This window comes from Erinaceus europaeus, chromosome 20 (assembly GCF_950295315.1).
Source record: "Erinaceus europaeus chromosome 20, mEriEur2.1, whole genome shotgun sequence".
Taxonomy (NCBI): domain Eukaryota; kingdom Metazoa; phylum Chordata; class Mammalia; order Eulipotyphla; family Erinaceidae; genus Erinaceus; species Erinaceus europaeus.
Genome location: NC_080181.1, coordinates 9,943,178 through 9,956,372, shown reverse-complemented (window position 1 = coordinate 9,956,372; position 13,195 = coordinate 9,943,178). Strand labels below are relative to the sequence as shown.

At 40.0% G+C, this 13,195-nt stretch overlaps 1 protein-coding gene across 3 annotated transcripts; it reads right to left on the bottom strand.

Annotated features, from left to right (window-relative positions):
• Window positions 1-1,015: 1,015 nt before the first annotated feature.
• LOC103111417 (olfactory receptor 8B3) lies at window positions 1,016-10,489 on the bottom strand. Of its 3 annotated transcripts, none has more exons than XM_060179833.1 (2): window positions 10,465-10,489; window positions 1,016-1,935 (listed from the first exon to the last, which is right to left on the bottom strand). In XM_060179833.1, exons 1-2 carry the CDS (start codon window positions 10,487-10,489, stop codon window positions 1,016-1,018), a joined length of 945 nt encoding a protein of 314 aa, XP_060035816.1. The 3 variants fall into 3 exon arrangements, with proteins under 3 accessions (XP_060035816.1, XP_060035815.1, XP_007520757.1); XM_060179832.1 differs by lacking the exon at window positions 10,465-10,489 and adding an exon at window positions 4,020-4,420; XM_007520695.1 differs by lacking the exon at window positions 10,465-10,489 and having other exon boundaries at window positions 1,016-1,966.
• Window positions 10,490-13,195: the final 2,706 nt, after the last annotated feature.

Below are 13,195 nucleotides of genomic sequence, written 5' to 3'. Positions count from 1 at the left end.
TGTTGCTCCAAGCCCTATGGAGAACTGTCTGGAGATTCTTCTTCTTTTTTTTTTTTTTTTGCCTCCACGGTTGTTACTGGGGTTCTGTGCCTGCACTACGAGTCCACTGTTTCCTGGCAGCCATCTTTTTCCATTGTTGTTGTTGCTGTTGCTGTTGCTGTTGTTGTTGTTGGATAGGACAGAGAGAAATAGAGAGAGATGAGGAAGACAGAGAAGAGGAAAGAAAGACAGACACCTGCAGACCTGTTTAACCACTTGTGACCCCACCCCCAGGTGGGGAACTGGGGGCTCGAATTGGGATCCTTGAGCTGGTCCTTGCATTCCACAGTATGTGTGCTTAATCCACTGCGCCACCACCCAGCCCCCTACTCATCTTTTCTTAAAACCGTGTTGGGCCAGTGGAGTTGTATGTGTTCTCTTTACATTAAATGCACAGGTCCTCAGATGCAGCTGGTATAATGTACACAGTTTGCCATTTTCAAAGGGAACAAGAAAAATCAAAATATTCATATGGACACAGAATAAAAAGGAAAAGCCTGGGCAACTGAAGTCTGTTTCAAGCTGGAACACACTTTGCAGTACAGACATTTCTTTGGTTTCTGTTCCTATGCCAAAAACAATATAGTTAATAATGAGAATTCTTCTGTAGTGCTCCACACATGAAAATGAGTATCCAGATCTGGAGGCCATAATTTTACTTTTCTGTAACTTATGAAACTCACTATATTTTTCTAGAATGGGGATAACCCAGAAGACAAAAGGTTATGAAGTATTTAAAAACAAATGTCAGTGCATATGTTCTTTTTATAAACAAGCTACTGGTTTTCCAGAAAAACCTGTGCAAGAAGTACAAAAGGAAAAATACACAAAGTCATCCTAAAGGAAATGATAAAACATGCCTGTTCTAATACACAAAACATCAATAGAATAATGTGGTTATGAACAAAACTTCTTATGGAGAGACACTAATAAAAATGAGACAAAAGATTCAACTTCTTGACATTGGAATTCCTACTTATAGCATGCTTCTCCTCTGGATTTGAGCCAAGGCTTTCCTCAGTGCAACTCTGATGTCCTTGTTCCTCAGACTATAGATGAGAGGATTGAGCATGGGCCCCACATTAGTATAGAAAACAGAAGACACCTTCCCCTGTTCCATACATCCAGGGGAAGAATACTTAAGGTACATAAATGCTGCTGACCCAAAGAAAAGAGAAATGGCAGCAATGTGGGAGCTACAGGTACTGAATGCTTTTGATCTTCCCTGAGTGGATTTGATACGGAGAATGCTAGTGAGGATGAAAATGTAAGAAATGAGGATGGTGGCACTGGGCACGGTGATGTTAATAGACACGACAATGAGAACCACTACTTCACTGACATAGGTGCTAGAGCAGGAGAGCTGGAGGAGAGGAAGGATATCACAGAAATAATGGTTGATGACTTTTGCATCACAGAAGGTCAGTCGCAGCATGCATCCAGTGTGGGCAGTGGCTCCAGCTAACCCCATTGCATATGCAGCCAAACTCAGCAAAGAACAGACCTGAGGGGACATAGTGACTTTATACAACAGTGGGTTACAGATGGCCACGTATCGATCATAGGCCATTGAGGTCAACATGTAGCACTCAGAGATGACAAAAAAGAGAAAGAAAAACAGCTGAATCATGCACCCAACATAGGAGATGGTATTTTCCCTCAATACAAAGTTCATCAGCATCTTTGGGGTGAAAACGGAAGAGAAACAGAGGTCAATGAAGGATAGATTGAAAAGGAAATAGTACATTGGCGTGTGGAGGTGAGAATTCAGACTGATAAGGATGATCAAGCTCAGGTTTCCCACCATGGTGAAGATGTACATCACTAGGAACAGGTAAAAGAGAGGTTGCTGGAGCTCTGGGCGGTCTGTCAATCCAGCAAGGATAAATTCAGTCACTAAGGAATCATTTCGAACCAGCATTCTCATCTTCAGAAATCTGTGAGAACAGACGAAAGTACATTAATAAACCAGCTCTCTCCTGATACACATTTATGGGAAAAAGGGCTCAGACAGAATCAAACAAGTCCTCTACTGCATAGGCTTTCTTACACTGCTACATTTTCTTATGAGCATCTAAATCCCTCCATCTTTTCTCAGCATTTCTTGCTGACAGACAACAGCTCCTGTTTTTACTAGAAGAGGGGTTCTGAGGACTGAGCCCACCTCCTGAGGAGCTTCAGTTATAAGAATGAATCCTCCTAACTCCCCTTTCATCAGTAACTGCAGGTGCTATCATGTCTCCATCACCCTACTAAATACGCCCACTCCCCTGTCATGAAGAAATCCCTAATAGTCCACTGGATTTACAGATTCCCTTATTGCACTTATTGGCAACAAGTACAGAGGAGAGCCTTGGCAGTCTGTTTCATTACTATCCATACACTCCAGTGTTCCTACTCATACTTTCCATCCCAGCTGGACAAAGAATGAATGAAAGGCAGTGCCTGGTTCCAGATTTTGTAGGTGGGCATAAAAGAAATATACACTTAATTTGGGTGCTTATTAAACTACTTAAACTTGTGACAATATGTCAAGCATACATTTATAATGCATGTGTTTCTATAGGAATGGCATACTTTAGTTTTAGATAATTTAGTCTGTGTGTTTCACCTGCATAGTCCTGGAGAAATGCCTTTGGTGACAGCAAAGTTGACCAGCTACAGTCACTGAATCTTCTCCTCCCTCGTTGAAACACACACAACACAGATCCTACAGTCTGAACATGCTGAGAATCACTCTGAGGTGCAGATTTAACTTCTGCTTAGAAATTTACTAACAGTTTAAGGAGGAAAGAAGGACGTACCTTTGGTAGCCAAGCTACTCTCTCAGAAGTGCATGGTACTATTTGCTGAAGGTTCATAATATTAGGGGACTTGATAACAGTCCCAGGTGTAGCCTCCTCTACGGCAATCTCACCTTGGTAGCCAATACCGAGAAGAATTTGGTGTTATGTTTATTCCTGATCACAATAAATGTTAACTTTTCCATCAGAGATTAAGTATTCCCCAAAGCATAGGAGAGAGAGTCCTCTGTTGTGCCTTATAAAGATGTAAATAATTGTTGCCATTAAAATGACACTAATTAGAATGCTAAGGGAATATATTCATTTTAAGGATTTATGTTCATGAAGATTTATGAGAATTTCAGGGGGGTCCAGGTGATAGTGCAGCAGGTTAAGCACACATGACACAAAGCACAGGACTGGCATAAGGATCCTGGTTCGAGCCACCAGCTCCACCTGCAGAAGGGTCGCTTCACAAGCAGTGAAGCAGGTCTGTGGGTGTCTATCTTTCTCTCCTCCTTTCTGTCTTCCCCTCCTCTCTACATTTCTTTTTGTCCTATCCTACAACAACAGCAATGGCAACAATAACAAGGGCAGCAAAAAGGGAAAAAATAGCCTCCAGGAGCAGTGCAGGCACCGAGCCCCAGTGATAACCCTGGAAGCAAAAAAAAAAAAAAACAAAACAAAAAAACAAAACTTTGGTCCATACTCCCAGAAGGACAAAGGAAGGCCATTTAGATGCAGTAATATTTTAATATTAAAAATAATAATTAATAAAAAGGAAATAATTAATTTAGGAGAGAAGGATAAATATGGGGTGATCTCACTCTGGCAGAAGTTGAAAAACAACATCAGAAAACACAAGTAGAACCTGAACTGGAGTTGGCTATTGCACCAAAGTAAGACTCTGGGGTGAGTGGGGGGGAGAATACAGGTCCAAAACAGATGACAGAGGACGTAATGGGAGTTGTATTGTTATATGGAAAACTGCGAAGTATTATGCATGTACAAACTAGTGTTTTACTGTCAAATGTAAAACATTAATTCCCCAATAAAGAAATTTTAAAAATGTTTTACGTAAATTTTTATTTACATAAAATCAATTAAGTTACCTGTGATATTAATACAATTCTTAGTATGATTTTTAAGTAAGCAGTACACATGTTTAATGCCAGGCCAAAACAATGAAGACACTACTTAAAGAAATGTTAGCAGGAACCAAGCAGTTACTTAAACTACCACCAGGTTGTGCTGGTGACTCAATGATGTCTAAACAAAACAAAACAAACAAAAAAAAATTAAAGTGAATACTGCTTAAAATGTACACTTTGCATCTTTCTAAGTCCCTTAAATACATTACCATGAATTTTATATAATGCCTTACATAGAAGTTCCAATTTACTATTAAAAACTAACTTAAAACATAAAGATGCTTTATATCAACAGCATAAATTAAATAGATCGAATGGATTCACTCTGCAAGACTTATTAGCCACTTCTTTAATATGTGTGATGAAGACATCAAAATCCACAATAGAAATAACACACACAAATGGAAAAAAATCCACATTATAATAAATCACTAGAATAGCAGCTGCCAGTAGTTCTTATCTACCACTCTCCCCAACCCCAAAACATGGAACATGACAAGAGTGTGAGTGAATGAAATATTTGTTGAATTCATGGTTATATAATAGGTGTTTGTTTCAAGTGCTAAGAACAGAAAAAAATAATTTCTATATCCCGAGGCAATAACTTTACTTGCCATTTATTTTTTATAACAAATGGTATCAGAAAGATAGATTTGATCTTTTGTATAGTCTCCCAAAATCTTTCATCTCATTAAATTCCACTATGAAATTATTTATACTTATTTTACCATCAATATGCAAAATTACATGACAATAAATCTAAGTTTAGACCATTTATCTTCACTGGTCTATTTCCTGAGACCATATTGAAGGTTAGGAATCATTGTTATGCTTTCAATATTGGCATACATATACCTTAAGCATAAGGTATATGTATGCCTTTTCATATCCATTTTCTAGGTGTTTTACATTTTTCCTTCACCTACAGGTAGTTTAATTAGCATTTTTAATTTACTCACAATAGAGGACTTTCATTTTTTGATTTAATGACTTAATTTCAGTTTTCTCGCACAATCACCAGAGGGCATTTCCTATAGTACCTCTAATATATGTAATTTATTCAAGTTTGCTTTTATAGCCCAATATGTTCAAGTTCTGTGACTGTCTTGACCTCTTAATCAGAAGATGCACTTCTAATTTCCATGACATAGAGTATATACATACACACAGACTTACACATCAAATTAAAGCATGTGTTTTTAAAGGAAGTAAAAGACAGCAGCAAGTTCAAATAATCCTATAAGGTAAATTCCTGACATCATCAACTGTAAATTAGTGAATTTGGTGACTATCTTATTGATTCCACCAGTAGTGTGGGTTTGAGTAGTAGCACAATGTACTGCTGCCAAATATGCCACTTTGTCATAAAAATTATATTGAGCTATAGGCAACTGAGAAAAAGTAACACAATAGACACTCAGTCTGCCTATTTACCTAAAGGTAGGACATAAACTTGTAGAGTCAGTCACCCTTCTCTACCAGGAAGGACTTGAACTAATAACTGGAGGCAAAGGTAGGCCTTTCTCACACCACACAGATAAAGTTTTTATAGCAACCCTTCCAGTCTAGCTCTCACCTTCCATAAAGTCAAAGCTCTTACCCTCTATCTCATCACTTCTATACGAATGCATTGTTCTTTTTTAGATGCTACAAAAGGTCAAATAGTAACCACCACTCTGAGTAGCTCCAAGTGTAGGAGGCCTGAGTTAACACAGTTCTATTTGGTTTTTTACCTCTGATAAAGCTATTGTCATCCTAATTTTAAATTTTCAAAGTCTGAAAACAAAACAAAAAATATAGACAAGGGAGTTGGGCGGTAGTGCAGCAGATTAAGCGCACATGGCACAAAATGCAAGGACCGGCGGAAGGATCCTGGTTGGAGCCCCCAGCTCCCCACCTGCAGGGGAGTCGCTTCACAGGTGGTGAAGCAGGTCTGCAGGTGTCTCTTTCCGCCTCTCTGTCTTCCCCTCCTCTCTCCATTTCTCTCTGTCCTATCCAACAACAACGACATCAATAACTACAACAATAAAACAAGGGCAACAAAAGGGAATAAATAAATAAATAAATATTTTTAAACTAGAGACAAACCCCTTCAGTTCCCAATAGCCCACTACCAGTCAAAAGGGTAGCATGTCACAGCATAAGAAAATGAAAGCGTTGGTTATCAGAAGTCTCTTGTGCTAAATGTACAAAGATAACCCCAATGTGGGAGGCTAAACCAAGTTTCTCTATACCCTTGAAATCTGATTTGAATACAAGGAGTCAAATGATGGTCAAAAAGTAACATTCCATTTTCAGTAATAGCAAAGCTAGACCTGCAAAACAGGTCACTTAGATAGCATGCTGTTTAGTATGCTGCTTTAACATACTTGAGACCCAGGTTTGTGCCAGGTCCCTCATAATAAAGGAAGTTTCTGTGTTGTTGCCTCTTTCACTTTGTCTGTATCTAAAATAATTAAAACAAAGGTAAGACAGACACTCAAATCTTTTCCTTCACTCACCCACCTCACCCCTTGTCTTGCCAACTTGAACCCTAACTTCACTCAACTGAGAACAGGTGAAGCTGGAAATGGAAGTAACTGGTATGTCTATGCTACGAGCTAGCCCGACTTCAGCACTGAATGGTTCAGTGATGACAACACAATGGGAAATGCCATCAATGACAAGCTGTCTTTTTCAGTATCACCTGTCAGCTAATCAATGGTCTTCTCATAGAGGGGACTGAGTAAGAAAGCAAAAGCAGGGATGGAAACATCGGAAATGCTTACATCTGAGCTGCTCCTTCCAAGCAGGTGGAGCCAAGTCTACCCCAATAAGAGATAGTGAATTACCTACTGCCATTTCTTCCTTCCTCATTACTTACAAAACACTAAAATGTTCTAGAGCGATACTGCTCTGAAGTAAAATGCTAAGTGTCCCCACTTCTAATCCTGCAAGCATAGATAGCTAATTTGCCAAACTAATTTGCCTTCCTTCACTGCTGTCCTCCTGCTGCTTGGAATAAAATCAACCCATAAGAAATCAAACAGCCATATGGAAAGGATGATGCATTCACAAGAATAAACGTCACCTCCAAGAAGAGAGGGAGGAAAGAAAGACTGAAACCTGCTGGGTCACGCTATCACAGCAGTGCTGGATTGTTGACTTCTAGGGTCCTTTCTATTAGAGGAAAATACGGGATTGCAATCACACCTATTCTCCTAACAGCTGAAGTAATTAGTAAATAATGGATTTCACTTCTGGGAGTGTTAGGGGAGGGAGGGAGAGGTTTCTCTCTCTAGTACTTGAGCTGAAGGCTACCACTGAGTCATAAAAATCCTCCCATCTATTCCTGTATAGAAAAAAAAAAAAGCTAACAGTCCCTCCCTGCCACTCTCCAAGTCCTCCTTGGACTCTCACTTCTGCTACTTGGCATGTCACTCACCTCTGTGTTCTCCTAAAGGTGTGGAATATAGAACAAAATGAAGATATCATGAATAGTGTATTTGTTCTTCCTTACACCAAGACAATGTTGTCATTGTCTTATCATGAAGTTCTATTTGGACAGAAAGTAAATGATGATACTTTCATATTTCTTAGGTAAAAATGGTTATAGACTACAATTATAAGTCAAGACCAGAGTCATGAAATTTAGGAGTTAATATCAGGAAGAACCAAGAAGGACAGTAAACCAAGGAGCCAACACAGGAATGCTAACTTTAAGAAATGCTTCCTGAGGGGTTAAGTAGCAGCACACCAGGTAGAGTACACACATTACCATGTATAAGAACCCAGATTCAAGCCACTAGTCCCCACCTGCAAGAGGATAACTTCACAAGCAGCTAAAGAGTGCAGTTGGCTCTCCTTCCTCCCACCTCCAAACCCTCTATCAAAAAAGGGTTTAAAAAGAGACAGTAAATGCTAGGAATGGTGGCATTATGCAGGCACAGAGACCCAGTCATGATCCCAGTGACCAAATAATAATAATCTTTCCTGAATCAAATCCACTTCTTTCATGAATATCAAAGTGATACAATGTATGACCCAGGAGGTGACACAGTGGATACAGTATTGCACTCATAAGCATAAAGTTCTGGTTTTGATCCCTGATATCATAGGTATCAGAATGATGCTCTCTGGTTCTCTCCTTCTCATAAATAAATCTTTTCTTTTAAATCACATGGTGTCATGAGGTGAACAAATTTAGGCATTCTCCAAGAGGGCTTTACTTTAGAATATCTGACAGCATAGCTCATGATCTTTCTCATTTACTAGAAAGCAGACCCTCCTCCCCCGATCTAAAACTGTTGGTGAGTGAGCATTACAGGCTCCATCTTTCTCTCTGCACATGTGTATACCTCCTACATCCTCTCGTGTCCCTCTGCTTGTCTCTCGTATTAGAGAATGTTAAACCAGGAGCCTGACACCTAGATTTCTAGGAAAAGACAAAAGCCAAACCTGAGTGTAGACCTCTGGGAGAAGATACCACTTAATGGTGATATATCAAAGCTTCACATGGGAAAGATTAGTAGGTGCTAACCATTCACTTCACATGACATGGGGCCATTGACCACAATGCCAACATGAAATGAATATAAGGAACACTGACATTCAGCCGAAATGCATTTGCTTTATATGTGTTGCTTTCCATGTACAAATCTGTGGTTATGATTGCTCAGTGCTCTGAAAAATGAGCATCAGTGCTAACTTTAATATTCCTTCACCTGTCATAGAATATTTATCTTCAGTCTTAGCTTATTCCTAATACACCAAGATATCAGGACAATTTCCCGTGACTAGATACAGACTTTCTGTTGGAGGGCAGAGTCAGCTGGCCCAGTGGACAGACAGCAGCAGCTCAGGGTGGCACTAACCCAATTCCAGTCAAGGTAATACAGTTGTTAAGGGAGCACACACAAAGCCCAAACATAGCATGTGTTCATAGTCTAGACAATACAAGTAATCAGATTTTTCCACTTTTAGACAGTTTTATAGACTGCCCACTGTTTAAACAATATTAAATGTCTTTGCTGGGCATACAAAAAACATTCAATTAGCTACTTTATCAGCTTTTCTAATACAGTGTGAGCCAGACCTCAATGTCCTCCAGATCTCATCTCCTCTCCTGGAAACGGCTAATTAGTCTTGTGATCCAAACATTTTTTATTATTTTATTTAAGTCATCTGTTTGTTTTTCTCTGTAGAGCACATGTTAGAGAAATTATACCATGTTTGTCTGTCTCCTTCTGAATCATTTCATTTACATAAACCACATCATCTTGTGAAGGTTCTCCAGACTGCTCTCTATAGGGGTTGCGCCAATGGACACCAGCAGTGCAAAAGACTTACTCTGTCCCCACAACCTCTCCAGTATTTTGAACCTTCCTTATGACCCAGTAATTCCTCTCCTAGGGTTATATCCTAAGGAGTCACACACACCTATCCAAAAAGATTTGTATGTGCCTATGTTCATAACAGCACAATTCATCATAGCCCAAACCTGGTAACAATTCAGGTGCCCAAGAACAGATGAATGACTAAGAAAGTTGTGGTATATATACACAATGGAATACTACTCATCTATTAAGAACAATGAACCCACCTTCTCTGACCCATCTTGGATGGAAGAATTATGTTCAGTGAAATAAGTCAGAAAGACAAAGACGACTATGGGATGATCCTACTCATAAACAGAAGTTGAGAAAGAACAGAAAGGGAAACATAAAGCAGAATCTGATGGAGTTTGGAGCACTGCACCAAAGTAAAAAAAAATCTGGAGTGGAGGGGGAGTAGATTTTCAGCTCCACTATAGGGGCTGGGGGTAGGGATAGAGACCTTTGGTGGTGGGAATGGTATTAATATATACTCCTGCTAACTTATAGTTATAATCTTATAAATCATATAATCTTATAAATCACTATTTAGTCAATATGAGAGGGGAAAATAGATTGAGTATCTTGAGCTTTTTAATGCATAGACTTCAGCTCCAAGTCTATTAATCCATTTAATCTAAGCACTCAAGGTTTCAAATTAGTAAACTGATTGAATTTCAACATTGGGCTTAAGTTGTTAATGCATTTCTAAGAATAACTTTTTTGAAATATTAAATCACTTACAATCTTAGTCCAAGAAGAACAGAAGAAACTGTTCTTGTCAATATATAAAATATAGTTTTTGTAAATAGTATTAAATGACATAAACTGTGGTAGGGTCTTGTATGGAAGCTCTAAGGCTTTGTTCATTTTCCTTCATGCTTCTTTTGATCCACGCCATTTAATACTACATCTGCTGATCTGAACCAAATCAATGCAACCAGTGCCACCTTGACATGTTTCACTTCAGACCATGTCTAGAGATCCAGAGATGCCAGGCCTGTGAAGTCAACCCTTCAGTTCCAATACTCCAAATACCTTTCCTAGTTCATAGGGATCCTTAGTTTGAGAGCCCATTTTGTGTGGGCACAACTCTTAACAAAGTTTTAGAACCAGGATATAGACCCAGGCCCATGAGACAGGACACATGTGCACCTGTATCCATGAGTTGGAGGGAAATATATAACATAAAGTAAAATGGTTCAATAGTCTATAGTGACTCAGTAAGTACAGCAAGCAAGTAGACCTAAAAAAGATACCATGAATTACTCAACCAAATATTTTCTACTTAGACTTAGATATCCTCTTCACCTCCTTCCTATTTCACTTCCCTCAATCATTCTAAGTCCATCCATGTCAGATAAAGTAAAGATAAGGACAATAGACTGGAATACTCTTTTTTTTTTTTTTAAGAGTGAAGGATAAGCTAAAGACTTGAATACTCTAATAATGGCCCTTTTGGTCACTATCAACCACCCCATCATCATTAGGGAATCAGGGTATCCTTGGATTATCACACAGATTTGATGAACCTAGACCTCTAATAGATCCCTTTCTCCACCATCACTGGTTATCTCCATCAGGAACAACATCATAAACCCTTTTGTGGGCCCCTATAGGATCTTGCCTTCAGTGTAGAATGACAGTAGTAGAAATTGCCTCACTGTATAAATGGAGGCTGGATCAACATACTCTGCTACTTGAGGAAGATTGGTCCTGAAATGAGTGCAGCCTCGAACATTCCTAGCCTTGACCATGGAATGTGAGTGAAGACTGACAGGGACACAGAGGTTACATAGGCTCCTGTGCTAATTACAAATAGACATGGGCCCTGGGTCAGATCCATGGTGTTTATAGTTAATGGTATTTATATATTTTTCCCATATTTGAGAGCTACTCTCTGCCCTGATCCAGCTTTCTGTTCCTAATCCCAACTCTGCCACCATCTTCCCAGACAATACTTTTAACCCACCTACATGTTAGCTGTCCGGCCCAACAGGCCCATCAGAATATACCTAAAATAGACTTCCTAGCTTCTTGCAACATAAAGACCCCCCCCCAAATATCATCTGCTGTATTCTTATCTTTAGGTTCCTGATTATTTTTTTAAGAAAAAACTGTCCTGCTTTATATCTTAATCCTTTTCAGCCACTAAGTTGCAGATGCTACAATGACGCCAACCTGACTTCCCCAGGCAGACTACCTTACGAACGAGTCTTGGAACCCCACCTCCCCAGAACCCTACCTACTAGGGAAAGATAAAAACAGGCTGGGGATGTGGATCAAACTGCCAATGCCTTGTCCAGCAGAAAAGCAAGTACAGAAGCCAGACCTCTCACTTTCTGCACCCCATGAAGATCCTTGGTCCATACTCCCACAAGGATAATAAAGAACAGGGAAGCTGAGGGTCGGGCGGTAGCGCAGCGGGTTAAGCACACATGACACAAAGTGCAAGGACCAGTGCAGGGATCCCGGTTTGAGCCTCCAACCCCCCATCTGCAAGGGGGTCTCTTCACAGGCGGTGAAGCAGGTCTGCAGTGTCTATCTTTCTCTTCTTTTCTCTGTTTTCCCCTTCTCTCTCAATTTCTCTCTATCCTAATCCAACAACAATGACAACAGTAACAATAATAACAACGACGACAATAAACAAGGGCAACTAAGGGGGAAAAAATGGCCTCCAGGAACAGTGGATTCGTAGCACAGGCACTGAGCCCCAGCGATAACCCTGGAGGCAAAAAAAATAGGGAAGCCTCCAATAGAAGGGACAAGATACAGAACTCTAGTGGTGGGAATTGTATAGACTGTACCCCTCTTATCCGACAATCTTGTTGATCATTATTAGATCACTAATAAAATAAATCTTACAAAAACACATCGTCTATATTCATCGCTGAGGTTATTTCCAGTTCTTGGCTATGATAAGTAATGTTATAGTAAGCATGGAGCTGAATAGACCTCTTGGAAATTAGGGTCTTTGTATTTGGGGGATAACTGGGTCATTTCAGATTTTTATTTTCAACTTTGTTTTGTTTCTTCGTGGAGCTAGGACCTCAAACATGTGCAAACAAAGCTTCCAGCCAGCTTTTTCACCCATAGGGAGAAGAGATAACACAGCCCCAGAGTTTCCTCCCTTGTGGTGCCAGAGCTGTGAGACTGAGACTGGGCTGTACACATAGCAGTGCACCTATCTTCCCCACTGAGCACTTGCGCACTCCCTCCCCAGGCCCCCTCTCTCCATCACTCCCCTTCCATTTTCCTTTTTTTTTTTTTTTGAGGAATTTCCATAAAGCTCTATGTGTAACAACTGCACCAGCTTACACTTTCATTGACAGTGCTTAAGGACGCAGTACAGTTGCTTTAATGGCCTCAGCAGTCACCTTATTGACTTCAGTAGTCCTTATAAAGCCAATACAAAAAAAAAAAAAAAAAAGCCAATACATAGATCAGCTTTGTGTGCACTTTGGAAAGGCTAGAAATTAATTTTATGTTTAACAGTTCTTCTTCTTCTTCTAGCGTTTGCCCTTCTTCCGTAGCCAGTCAACAGGTCAGGTTGAAAGCTGTCAGGAGCTGCTTGTTGCTGGCTTTGAAAGTGACTGGGATCCATGTGGATTCAGTTGGCTAGGAAGGATCGTCAGTTTCCCCAATGAATGGGTACTCACGGGATGCACCACGAGAAGGTCGATCCAATTAACAGTTATTATACTGCATTACAGAAAAAGTCTTTGAGGACTGGGCAGTGGTATACTCAGTTCAATTCACACATTACCATATGCAAGGATCTGGGTTCAAGCCCCTGCATCCACTTGCAGGTGTAGAGCTTCACAAGCAGTGAAACATGTCTGCAGGTGTCTCTCTGTCTCTCCTCCTCCTC